A 13376-nucleotide genomic window follows, 5' to 3' on the forward strand; every position below is an offset into this window, starting at 1 on the left:
ATAGAATGGAACACGCCTAGACTTGCATTCTCACCGTGATCACTGACATATTAGAATCCATCATTCATCAAGGTCTTCTTGTGGTTCTACGTGTCATCAAATATAAAGAATGATCCTTCTAGATGATGGTCTAAAATCAGGCAAGTCAGACAATGTTCTATTGTGGACCACTGGGTTTTCAATATGTAATTTTCAAAAGTAGATATCCAGGCTGTTCTCCCTGGTTCACATAAGGCTGGAAGTTTTACTGAAGTCTGTCCATCACGAGTGACTCTGGTAATTGAAGTACCAGTAGCCGAACTTCCAGCATCACTGCAATGCACAAGCCAGCACAGCACAACACTGGCAGATATGTGCTTGATTTGAGGCTACAAACAATGTATTATAATTCTCCACAAAGGGTTCACATTTACTCTTTTAAGAGATGGATAATGAAAAACTTGAATAGTTTTATTCCAGTTTATAAATCTAGATAATTCCATACTTTGCTCACTTTGGGGTTATATTTCTGTATTTACAATTTATTTTAACTTGTAATTCCTTGGTATCTCAGAGTTCTGTCAGAGTTCTTTGTTTAGCCCAGAAACACAATTTTTGTTTCCATAAAATCTTGTTGAATATTTTTTATACATTTTAATACTTAGTTTCAATGCTAACATAAATAGGTTTCTTCCCATTTAGTGTTTTACAAAAAAAGAAGTATTTTTGAATTTTCTAACCAGCATGTATTTATACAAATAAGAAAGCACAAGAAACGTTAAGTGAAAAGAGCATTCATGGATGTTCTTTTTACTTAATATGTATATAAGACTGCATATTCTTTTTGAGAGAGCTAATAGTAAATTACTCGGTACACAGACAGAGGATATGAAAAAGAGCCAAATAGGAAGACAGCCAATGTACACAGATTTTGAGGATATTTTAAAATCAAGCTGTTACAACAACTCTAAAGCTTTTACAAGTCCCGAGAGTGAGTAACTTGTAACCACCTTACTCATTTTTTAGAACTATGACAATTTTATTAATACTAAGAGGTTTAAGAAAGAAACACCCCAGAATAATAGATTTTCATACCCACAATTCTCACTTCATCTTGGATCCCCCCTATCCCGCACTGCCTCCTCTCACCTCTAGAATTTTAATGTATTTTAAAAACAGATTTTGAATAGGCATGTACAATTGGCGTTCACTGTTCGAAAATTAGAGTGAGATTCAACAGTAGAACAAACGGGACCTCATGAATACATTTTTTAGAAGCAGCTCTCCGTATGACGGTCTTTTTGTAAGGTGCTGCTATGGTCAGATGCTGTTGACTCAAATCCAATTCATCGCAGCACCATGGACAGAGTACCTGCTCCCTTCGTTTTCAAGACTAACAGCGCTATGGAAAAATGATTGCCAGGCCTTTACACATAAAATCATTTGATCTTTGATTATCGCATGTATAATGAAATTATATTGTGTACTGTATCTAAATTGGCTACAGAGAATACATGTTATATATTAAATGTATCATAAATTAGTTATGTCAAACATATAGTGGTTATATATAATTGATCATATAGAATATATTATATATAACTGATTTTAGAGACAGTAGATAACTTTTATTAAACTAATGGTGTGAGAAGATTGCCAATAATGAAATCCCAAAGCTCTCTCCCACACTCATCCAGAACACTGATAATAAGTTCTGTGCTTTAGTTCTTTCACTTTGCTTCAGTTAGTAACCGTGTCGGAAATGAGAGTATACCATCAGTTAAAGTATGGGATTTTGGTAGGAACCAGTTGAACCATTTGTTGGCCATTTAACAAGTTAAACGTGAAGGCTATTTATTCCTTTCTTCTTCCCGACATGGTGCCAGGATACCTGCTATGTCTCATTAACTATTGTAAACATGACTTTTGATGCTTATGCCTTTACTCAGTATTGCCTTCTTTAATATGGAATTTTACATGTTCTTAATTTTGTTGAATCAAGGTGCCTATATGATATTTCAGATGAGCTTTTGGATCTATATCAGATGATATTTCAGGGGGGGTCTCATTATTATAATAGCCTATTTATATCAAGACAAAACAAGATTTTAAAACAATAATATACATTATTTTTATCCGATTACTCAGTGAGAATTCATCCAATGTCTTCTATTTGCAGCAAAACTTTTTGAAAACTGTTAATAAAACAAAAGTAATGTTCATTTTCTTATTTATTCAAAAAGGTTATTTATGATTTTGAGAATCTTTAGTTGTTGAGTAGTACATTTGAGTAGCACATCGGAAGTTTCAGCTACTTGCTAGGTATCAGGTTAAAAAACGAGTTGATAATTGAATATGCTTGAGCACACGGTTAGCACCATAAGAAAAACTTGGGATATCATTAGCATTTAGTTGTTATAGATAGAAATTCCATTAAAAATGAGTGTAGATAGAGCAGAGAGGAACTCCTAGGTTTGGGCTTAGTATATGCTCCCATTTAAACACACCCAACCCCAAACCCACTGCCATCAAGTGGATTCTGACTCATAGCAATTCAACAGGACTGAGCAGAGCTGTTCCGTAGGGTTTTTGCACTGTCAGTCTTCCCAGGCATAGATACTCCAATTGTTCTCCCTGCGAGCAGCAGGTGGACATGAACGATCCACCTCGTGATTCGCAGTCCAATGCTGACCTCACAGCCCAAACTGGACTCCTTTCCCCAAATTTTAAATTCTGCCCACCCCCACCAAAAAATGAAGATATAAAAAGAGATTCAAATGAATGCCTGTGAAGTAGGAGAGGGATCAAGACAGCTGTATAAAGTACACAACATGAAGTATGTGAAGGAGTTAAACCGCCGTGGCAAATGCTGGGCCAGCTTCTATTGACGATGTTTACTAGAACAAATGCAGTAGAATGGAATGGCTGTATAAAAGAACGAGATGAGGAAAACTGAAGATTGTAAATACAGACCATTGTTTTAAGGTAATTGACTAGGGAAACAGTATGATAGCTGGGTGTGATGTTTTTCATCAAATTGAATGATGTCTTTTCTATGTTTGCTTACTTATCAATATAATCAACTAGAGGGGGAATTAACATAGCAATGATGTTCTTGGGTATGTGGTGGATGGAATGGATCCACCATCTGACTAGCGAGCTAGTTCAATTTCCCCTGTGCTGTATTATTGAAACAAAACAAACCAGGAAGATTGTTGAAGTGTATGGTTAGGTCATATCTAGGTAAATTGGTATGGTTTTGTTAGGAAAATGGAGAAGTATATTTTGAGATGTCTTAAAGGATACTTTTCAGGGGCTGGTTTATATGGAGTAATATGTGCTATGACAAATCCAACCCCGCCTTTATGACTTCTCTTCTTCGTCCACGGAAACTAAGTGCATGCTGCTTGAAAGGAGAGCAAACAATCCCGACTACCTGATGGTAAAGGGAAGGTTCTGTGGAGTCATTGAGAATGTACTGACATTTTGTCTTTTTATTTTCCTTAGAATAAGCATTCTAGTTTCAATAGGCCATCTTGGTAAATAATTCATTTAAATGATAATAATCAGAAAGAAGCAATCACAAGGGACCCAGCGATGGCTGTGGAACAAATAGAAAGGAGCTACTTTTTTCTGGAAGGAGCATGAGAGAGAGTGAGAATCTCTGTCCAGAGAAGTGACCCAGCATGCCCTTAACTCAGCAGGACCTCTTGAAGAGGCCTGGGTCTAATAGGGGCTGCTGCTTGTCACACTCTGTCACCACTCATGGCACCCTCATGTCGCCACCGAGATGGGATTTGAGAGTTTAGTTTCACTACGTAAATGAGTGTGGTAGACAACTCAATGGTGATGGTTTTAAGGCGCATTCTCATTACTCACCATTGCATCGGGAGAAAACCAGGAGAGATTTAATACCTCTCTTGTTCCCATGGGATGAGTAAAAGAAGGCCCAGGTTTTCTCAGTTCTGAGTTGAAAGGCAGAGCCAGAAGGATAGAATGACCCAAAGTCTTCTGGAAGGTAACTTTTGCTTTAACATATCAGTTCCCCAAACCACAGGTGATTGGAAGCTCTGTGGAAAAAAGAATAGTTTGCTCTTGGCAGGTAGGCACAAGTCCTCGGTGCCTTCTATCAGTCACCCTTACGAGCTTTTAGGAAAAGCAGCTGTAGAAAACGAAAAACAAAAAGGAAAAAAGCAAATCCTTATCTTTCCTGGACGTAGGATGTTGTCCTATAATACACCGGTGCACAGTCGTCTTTAGAGCAATATTTCAATCCTGACACGTAAATTGCAGATCTGAACAAAATGCCCTAGAGCCATGACACATCACTGGAAGAGGAATGAATTAAACTGAAGAAGAAGCCACTTTTGTTTGAAAAAAGAACACTGTTACATGAGAATATTTGAAAATTAGTGTTATTTGAGAATTTATATTTAGGATAATAATGTTATGCTTAATGTAGTTGGCATTTATGCCAGTTTATTATGGCAGTCTGTAATTGTGAGACAATTTTCAAAACCTGAAAGGAGCATGAATCGCATTTCACAGCTGACCTTTCATTTCTGTACACCTAAAGCACTATGTGTTTTAGTTAAATTGTAACTAGGAATGAAGTTTAGGTAAGGATAGAAATATCTTTTTAAAATTGAGCACACAACTGACTAACCTAATAGTATAGTAATGATGTTTATTTCCAGATTTAATATAAAATAATTTTACTTCTGACAAATGGACTGAATACTTGTGAAATTTTATAAATTCTGACTACAAATCTATAGAATATCTTATTTTACTCACTGGATAGCATATAGAACTTTGGTTTTGAAGGCATACTTGCTTATCCTTTCTGTCTTACATGAGTATAATAGAAATATTTTAAAATCTTATTACTTTTTTTCCCATTTGTAGTTTGGTTGTTACAAAGGAAACTGATAGTGCAAGATCTCGAAGTTCACCAATGTCACCATCCGACTTTCTGGATAAACTAATGGGGAGGACATCAGGATATGATGCGAGAATCAGACCCAACTTTAAAGGTGAGTGTTCTGCTGAGAACCAAGACTAACTCAGTTTATATATTTTAAATACTTTACGTACTTAACAGGACTCTATATTTAGTCATCTCAAACACTGATGTGACTTACAGGTATTATCTAGCTTCATTTAAGAAACATTTATTTAAGAAACATTTCAACCTACCTGAGATTTTTTGTCGCTTTGATTTTCTCCTGAATTTCTAAGAAATAGGGTAATTTTCAATTAGGGGCTATTTCTTTCTATTTATCAACAAAGTCAGCAGTTTGAAATGACCAGCCACAGAAGAGAGACAAGGCTTTCTATTTCCTTAGAGATTTGCACTCTCAAAAATCCCCCGGGCAGTTCTACTTTCTCCTGTAGGGCTGCGATGAGTTGGAATCGACTAGATGACTATGAGTGAGTACAAGAATAAACAGGCTAGACATATTAGCTATACTTGTAAACTATTAAATAGATAGATGATAGATAGGTAGATAGATAGATGATAGGTAGATAGATAGATAGATAGATAGATAGATAGATAGATAGATAGATAGATAGATGGATAGATTGTGAAAATAGATAATAGATGATATATAGATAATAGTCAATTCCAATTCTGGGTGACTTTACAGACAACATAACACACTATTTTCTGATTTGGTGCCTTCCGCACAGTTGCTGGAAGGTTTAAATTTGTCGATGTGGCTACTATGTCTGTGAAAATCACTAATTTGCCTCATGTCCTAATTGGTCCATGTTTCAACCCACATGATGCCTGATTCCAGCAATGGACTGTGTCAAAAGCAAGTCAGTTGGACAATGCTCTGTTGTGATCCATGAGATTTGCATTTTTGAAAGTAGATCACCAGACTTTTACTCCTGGTCTAAATATGAAAGCGCTGCTGAAAGCTCTCTATTACGGATTCCTCTGCTAGTATTCAAAACACTGGTGGCATCTCTCCCAAATCATAGGACCCACAAGCTACCATCAAAGCAAAATAGAACAAAACAAACAACAACAGCAAAATCACTGCCACCGGATTGATGGAAACCTCATACAGAACCGCTCCTGTGAGTTTGCAAGACTAATTCTTTCCCGGAGCAGAAAGTCTTCATTTCTCCCACCGAGTGGGCTGGTGGTTTGCAATGACTAATCTTGCGGTTAGCAACCCAGTGCGTAACCACTACATCACCAAACTTCCACAGTATGACAAAACACGCCAGTAACGTGGCGGCACTGGATAGAATATGGTCTATGTAGAATGAGAATACAATTGTGATTTTAATTTAGAGAAAAAGTTTTAAAGCTGTGTTAATAGCTTTTTATTGTTAGCAATTAAGTCATCTATGCAGGTTATTTTGTTAAACGAAATCTAATGGTTTACTCCCCACATCTAAATGACTGAATATATATTCTCTTCTTATGTAATAAATTTTTTGTGATTTTATAGAAATTTTTACTTACTATCTGCTTCATTTAATCTCCACCATATGTTTATTAAAATAGGATATTATGTGATTTGGATGGTATGAAACAATACATTTATATATAGGAAGTCTCTGGATTACAAATGTTATTCCTAGATCTCATCCAGCTTTTCTGAATTGTCCCCCTCCAGGGACCTAAACTCAATGTCACTTCCTCTCCTGTACAAATGTCTTTCTTTCTGGGTTTGGGCTCAACAACCCCTCTGAGATTCATTTTCCCATGTAAACAGTCTATTCAGACTCGGACTCCTCCGGCCAGGTCTCTCATTTACAAGGATGTCATCTTTTCCTGGCTTGGGAATCCTCCTTGTCCTCTTTAGAATATGACTCCCCACAGCAGGTGGCTCCAGGGGGACACCCTCCTGCAGCGTTTCTAGGTAATAAAACTCAGCACCATTGCCATCCCTGGGGAGTGCCCTCCACACTCCCTCTGCCCTCACACCACACCAGCTAGCCCATCCACACCCCCTCTGACCTCACACAACAACAGCTAGCACCTCCACACTCCCTTTGCCCTCACACCACACCAGCTAGAGCTTCCACACTCCCTCTGCCCTCACACCATGCCAGCTAGCCCCTCCACACTCCCTCTGATCTCACACCACACCAGCTGGCCTATCCACACCCCCTCTGCCCTCATACCACACCAGCTAGCCCCCCACACTCCCTCTGCCCTCACACCACGCCAGCTAGCCCCTCCACACTCCCTCTGCCCTCACACCACACCAGCTAGCCCCTCCACACTCCCTCTGACCTCATACCACACCAGCTGGCCCCTCCACACCCCCTCTGCCCTCAGAGCACACCAGCTAACTCCTTCACACTCCCTCTGACCTCACACCACACCAGCTAGCCCCTCCACACTCCCTCTGACCTCATACCATACCAGCTAGCCCCTTCACACTCCCTCTGACATCACACCACACCAGCTAGCCCCCCACACTCCCTCTGCCCTCACACCACGCCAGCTAGCCCCTGCACACTCCCTCTGCCCTCACACCACACCAGCTAGCCCCTCCATACCCCCTGTGCCCTCATACCATTCCAGCTAGCCCCTCCATATCCCCTGTGCCCTCATACCACTCCAGCTAGACCCTCCCTACAGAGCTGCTCTCTCTCTCCCTCTGAGGACCACGCCCCCCTCAACCCCTTCCCTGACTATTTTGCACTGGCCAACTGAATAGTTTTAAGACTACATTTTCCAGAGAAGAATACGAAGGGAATAGGAAAAGAAAGAGGGAGTGTTAAACAAGATCTCATTTTTGGCCCTAAGTTAACAAATATTTAAACATATCTGAAAAATATGCTTTATTAAAAAATACCCTGTATCCTTATAGCATGACCACACACACACACACATGCACACATCTGTGGGTATAGATTTTAAAATACTGGTTTCTATGTGGAAGTACTGTTAGATGTAATATTTTCATTGCATTCTATGACTATCAAAAAGTTAAGGCTTTATTATAACATTGCTTGAAAAAATTCCATGGGAGACATGCTATTAAATGCTTAGGTTATTCTGCTTTTTGCTTTATATCTGCCTGATGAATGTTCTTCTCCATTGTGAACATCAATAATATTATTCATGAGGGGTTGCAGTATACTTTGGTACTTTTCCTTCATATTTTCATTTCTGAACTTAAAGCGATCTTTTCTTCTTTAAGGGATGTCTAAAAGAAAAGACACTGGGGAAGCATCTGCAACCACTGGCATTTGCTTTTTAGGCCATGGGGGTCTAATGTAATGAACAACTTCCAAAAAACAATTTGCCAGGAGGCTGCTATCACAGTTCTTTGCTCTGTTGCTAAACATCGCAGTGTTTTGAATAGATGGAGCAGCTTTTGCTTCGGCACAGAGAAGTAGCAGACATGGCAAATATTGTTAACAGGTTTTCTTTGTAATGGCAGTAGAAGATGCACATTCTTCTCTGCACTTTATTCTTTTAAAAATTGAGAATGTACTCCAACTATTATGATCCAAATTCTACCTTGCAAGTCTGGATAGAGCAGAGGTTGTACACTGGTGCATATGGGAGCTGGAGGCACAGGGAATCCAGGGTGGATGATACCTTCAGGACCAGGGGTGTGAGGGGCGATACTGGGAGAGTAGAGGGTTAGTGGGTTGGAAAGGAGGAACCGATTACAAGGATCTGGATGTGCCCTCCTCCCTGGGGGATGGACAACAGAAAAGGGGTGAAGGGAAACATCGGACAGGGCAAGATATGCCAAAATAATAATTTATAAATTATCAAGGGCTCATGAGGGAAGGGGGAGCGGGGAGGGAGGGGGAAAAAAAGGACCTGATGCAAAGGGCTTAAGTGGAGAGCAAATGCTTTGAAAATGAGGGCAAAGAATGTACAGATGTGCTTTACACAATCGATGTATGTATGGACTGTGATAAGAGTTGTATGAGTCCCTAATAAAATGTTTTTAAAAATTGAGAATATATATATATATGAAATATAAATGTGAATATATAAAATAGAAAGAAAGCTGTAAGATTTTTGCCCTAATCTAAAGTGGGAGCTTAAAGTGCATAATTCAAGAGTTCTGAAGCTGTCTCCCTTTGATTCTTAAACTGCTTGCATTGTCATAGATGGCTGTTCCCCTTACCTCCAAATTTGTCACCTCTTTTCAATTATTCCTATCGTCACCTTGGTTCACTTTCCCCCATGATTGGGAAAAAGTAATAACTATCAAGAGGTGGTGCACAAGCCTTACCCTTTATCTTTGTGCTATACAAGGGGATAGGTACACAGCTAGATGGGAACAAAATAGTACTTTGAAATGCTCTAATATCTACAAAAGAAGCATATATAACTGATTAATTACAGGATAAAGCTTAGACCCTAGATCAGAGTGAGTTCATTAGATCCATATAAAATTTAGATTCTGAATTTTATACTCTAAAGAGAGTTTTCTGCACATTTTTGAAGCAGGTTAAAAAAGGAAGGGATGGAAACTATTTGGCATATGATAAAAATTGAACAATTAGCAAAAACCTGAATTAGTCAGTTTTTCTATGAACATCTCTCCTTTTTGAAAACCTATGGATGTTTATCCACATATTTTTTTATTTAAGTCATTGACCTTACTACTCTAGCCTCTAGTCTCTTAGGATAAAGGGTCAGTGTTATGATAGGTGTTAGATGGGCATTTATAGGGCTCTATGTTGGGAGGATAGGGATGTCTGACCTCTTTTTAAAAGCAGCAAAACATGGCAAATTTGTCAAAAATATCTTTTCCAAAACTATGAAAATTAAATGAAAGTTTATTAGAAAAATGAAGATTTTTCCTGTTAGCAAAACTGCTGAGTCCCAGGAAAATTACGATGAGGTGGCCTATGCCAATACCCAGCTAAACAGTTAGTAGTTTACAATCCCAGAAGCCTCGAGACCATTACAAGTGGAGGAAAGCACCAGAGAGGAGACACCAGAGGACGACTGTCATGTTAGGACTCCCCAGGAGGTCTCCTCCTGAACAGTTTCATTTGGGGACTTGTTTAGAACCTCCCTAGAAAATCCCAATTCAAAAAGGGCTAGTTTTATTAGACGTAATTCAGTGTTATCAGTCTAACATCACAGCTACCTAAGGTTGTGACGTTACTTACTTGAAGCTATCAAAACCATGACAAAGATTTTAAAAAGACCCAGTGAGTCGGATGCCCATAGGTACCGTTGACAATCTCTGACATGTTCATGTGAATGCAGAAGACCAAGCATGCGAAGGCTTCATCCACGCTCAGGAAAGGCCTGAGAAGCGCTTCAATCTTTCATTTCTTCGATCGAGCCTTGCGCAAGCAGAAAGTTAAGGCACAGATAGAGTTCTAAACCACCTAGGTGTCGAAGGAATGCAGCAAAGCAAATACAAAAACCACTTAGCAAAAGACAGAACACTTATTGATTGAAGAAATGTAAACTACTCTCTGATTCATCATTAGTTGACGACTAAGCTGAGTCGTTACTATCAGGACTTCCCATGACATGGAATACTGATTTTAAGACCTGTTAGGTGCCATCTAGCTGGTTCTTCTTTCTCGCACCATTTTGTACAAGAGAGAGAACTGCTGCCCCGCCCTGGGCCGTCCTCACAATCCTTTTTTTGTGTGCGCCCATTGTTGTAACCACTGTAGCAGTCCATCTTGTTGAGGCCTTCCTCTTTTTCACTGCCCCTCCACTTCACCAACCCTTCACTGGGACAGGTTTCTCCTTCACAATATGCAGAGGTCTCACCCTCTGTCTTCCAAGGGGCATTCTACCTGTCCTTCTTTCAAGACAGATTTGTTTGTTCTTTGGACAGTCCATGGTAATTTAAATACTCTTCACCTACACTATAATTTTAAATGAATTGATTTGGTTTTCCTTATTCACTATCCGACTTTCACATACGTGTGAAGCAGAGTTTTCTAATGTCCTTTGATTTCTTGACTGCTGCTTCTAGGAGCACTGACTCTGGATCCACAAAGGATGAAATCATTGACAAGCTCAATCTTCTCTCCACTTATCGCGATGGAGTTTGCTGGTCCAGTTGTGAGAATTTTGGTTGTGGTTACCTTGAGTTGTCATCCACACTGAAGGCTGCAGTGCTTTGTGCTCATGAGCAAGTGCTTCAAGTCCTTCCTATAGGCAACCAAGTTGTGCCATCTGCCTATTGCAGCTCATCAATCAATTTTCCTCCAGCCCTGATGCTGCATTACTTTTTCTATAGGCCCAACTAATCAAAGTATCTTTAAATTTACAGATTGAGTAAGCAAGGTGAAATGATACAACCCTGAATCACACCTTCCCTGTTTAAATCTCATAGTATTCTCTTGTTCTGTTCTGAAGACTGCCTTCTGGTCCATGTACAATTTCTGTACAAGTACAATGAAGTATTCTGGAATGCTCATTCTTCAAAATTCTACCTATCATTTATTTTGAGCCTTTTTCCTAGTCCATAAAATACAACAAGCATCTTTCTGATATTCTCTTCTTTGAGCCAAGATCAATCTGACATCAGCAATCATATCTCTCATTTCATGTCCTTAAACTTCAGGCAGCCCCCTCTACTTGTACTGCTGCGTTTATTGCTGAATGAGCTCTAGAAAAACATTACTTTTATGTGCTATTTATTGTGTTGTTTGATAATTTCCATATTCTGCTGAGTAATTTTTCTGTGGAATAAGTACAAATGTAGAACTCTTTCTGTTGGCAGCCTAGGTGTCTGTCTCCAAATCCCTTGGTATAGGTGAATGATGCTTCTGGAGCTTCAGCAGCATGCCAGAGTATTTCAGTTGGTGTTCCATCAATTCGTACAGCCTTGTGTTTGGCGAATACCTTTGGTGTAGTTTGGTTTTCTTCTGTCCTTGCTTATATGTTACCTCTTGAAATGGTTCAATGTCAGCTCCTTTTGGTACAGTAACTCTGTATAGTCTTTATATCTTCTTTTGATGATTTCTGCATCATTTAATAGCTTGACCACATAATCTTTCAATATTGACACTGGAGGCTTATTTTTTTTTCTTTTACTTCTGTCACCTTGCTATATGCCGTGTCCATCCTTTGTGGCTTACTTTGGGTTTGGGCACACTTTATTTGTAATAGTTTACTTTGTTCAGCTATTTTATTTCATCCTGTCTTCCATTTGCTTTAGTGCTCAATGCTCAAGAGCAAGTTTCATACTCTCTTCTGAAAATCACTTTGATTTTTGCTTTCTTCTCATTTGATTTGCCCTTTGCTTTCTTCATGTATATTGATTTTCTTGTCGTTCCCACAGCTCACAGCTCTTTTCTGTTCAGCTGTTTTCCTTTACCATTTTTCCCATTTGGTTTAACTACTCATGTTCAAGAAAAAGTTTCAAAGTCTTTTCTGCAAATTACTTTGATTTTTCTTTCTTTCTTTTTCTCTGTTTAATTATCCTTACTTTTCTTCATATATGATCTCCTTAATGTCTCCCACAGCTCATCTGGTTGTGTGTTTCAACTCAACAACTAAACTCACTGCCACTGAGTCAATGCCAACTTAAAGTGACGCCCCCCCACCCCCCACCCCTTGTATACAAACAGATATTTTTCTATCACAGACAGCCTTGTACTTCAGGATAGAATTTGAAGTGTTATTTTTGACCATACATTTGTCATTCCTGGCATAGTAACCCATATAATTGCCAGATTCAAAATGGAAATTAACCAACAAGAAAAAACAAACCATAGATTTTGTAGACTGTGTTCTTATTTTGCAAATTGCTATAGTATATTATCTAGAGTATCAAGGATATAAAAAGTATCCAGCTATGTTGTTAGGTGCTATCAAGTCAGTTCCAACTAAGTATATATTTTTAATGAAGGTATTGCTTTTTGCTATATCCTCTATTTGTATACACTCCTGAAGGCAGCGTTCCCATCTTCCCAATCCTTCCACAAAGAAAAGTGAGATCTTAGATTTCCTGCATTTTGAAATCCTGGAGAGACTCAAAGAATCTTTTAAATGTTCATTAAGTTTGAGGAACAAGCAGAAATTGGAAAGGAAATATCAGGACTTAGATACATAGGTAAGGTTTCTCATGAAATTCTTGAAGAACCGCCAATGCTAACCTTGAAAAACTAGCAGGAGCATTGACATGATGCAGATGATTATAAAAAAGTAAGAAAGAAATCCTCAGTGCAAATTTTCTGGCCTTTCTTCTGTGCAACCTTCAACTTTTAAATATTTATTCATAATAAATCTTGTGATTATTCTGTGTTCTTCAAGAAAGTCCATCACCATTCTCACTGACATCCAATCAAATCAGACTCATATCATGATTATTCCTTTGGAATTCCAAAGGATCTCTCACAAAAACCAATGTTTTGTTTGAACTCATTTATTTGTTAAGATACTGTTAAGAGACTAATACAAGTTTATTACT

General features: G+C 38.7%; 1 protein-coding gene across 2 annotated transcripts in view; it reads left to right on the forward strand.

Annotated features, from left to right (window-relative positions):
* GLRA3 (glycine receptor alpha 3) overlaps positions 1–13376 on the forward strand; it is a 184322-nt gene that overhangs the window by 33444 nt on the left and 137502 nt on the right. For both annotated transcript variants that reach the window (XM_075555791.1, XM_075555790.1), the window contains exon 2: positions 4888–5015. In XM_075555791.1, the coding sequence (XP_075411906.1) occupies positions 4888–5015 (128 nt within the window). The remainder of the gene's footprint in view (positions 1–4887; positions 5016–13376) is intronic.

This window comes from Tenrec ecaudatus, chromosome 8 (assembly GCF_050624435.1).
Source record: "Tenrec ecaudatus isolate mTenEca1 chromosome 8, mTenEca1.hap1, whole genome shotgun sequence".
NCBI classification, from domain to species: domain Eukaryota; kingdom Metazoa; phylum Chordata; class Mammalia; order Afrosoricida; family Tenrecidae; genus Tenrec; species Tenrec ecaudatus.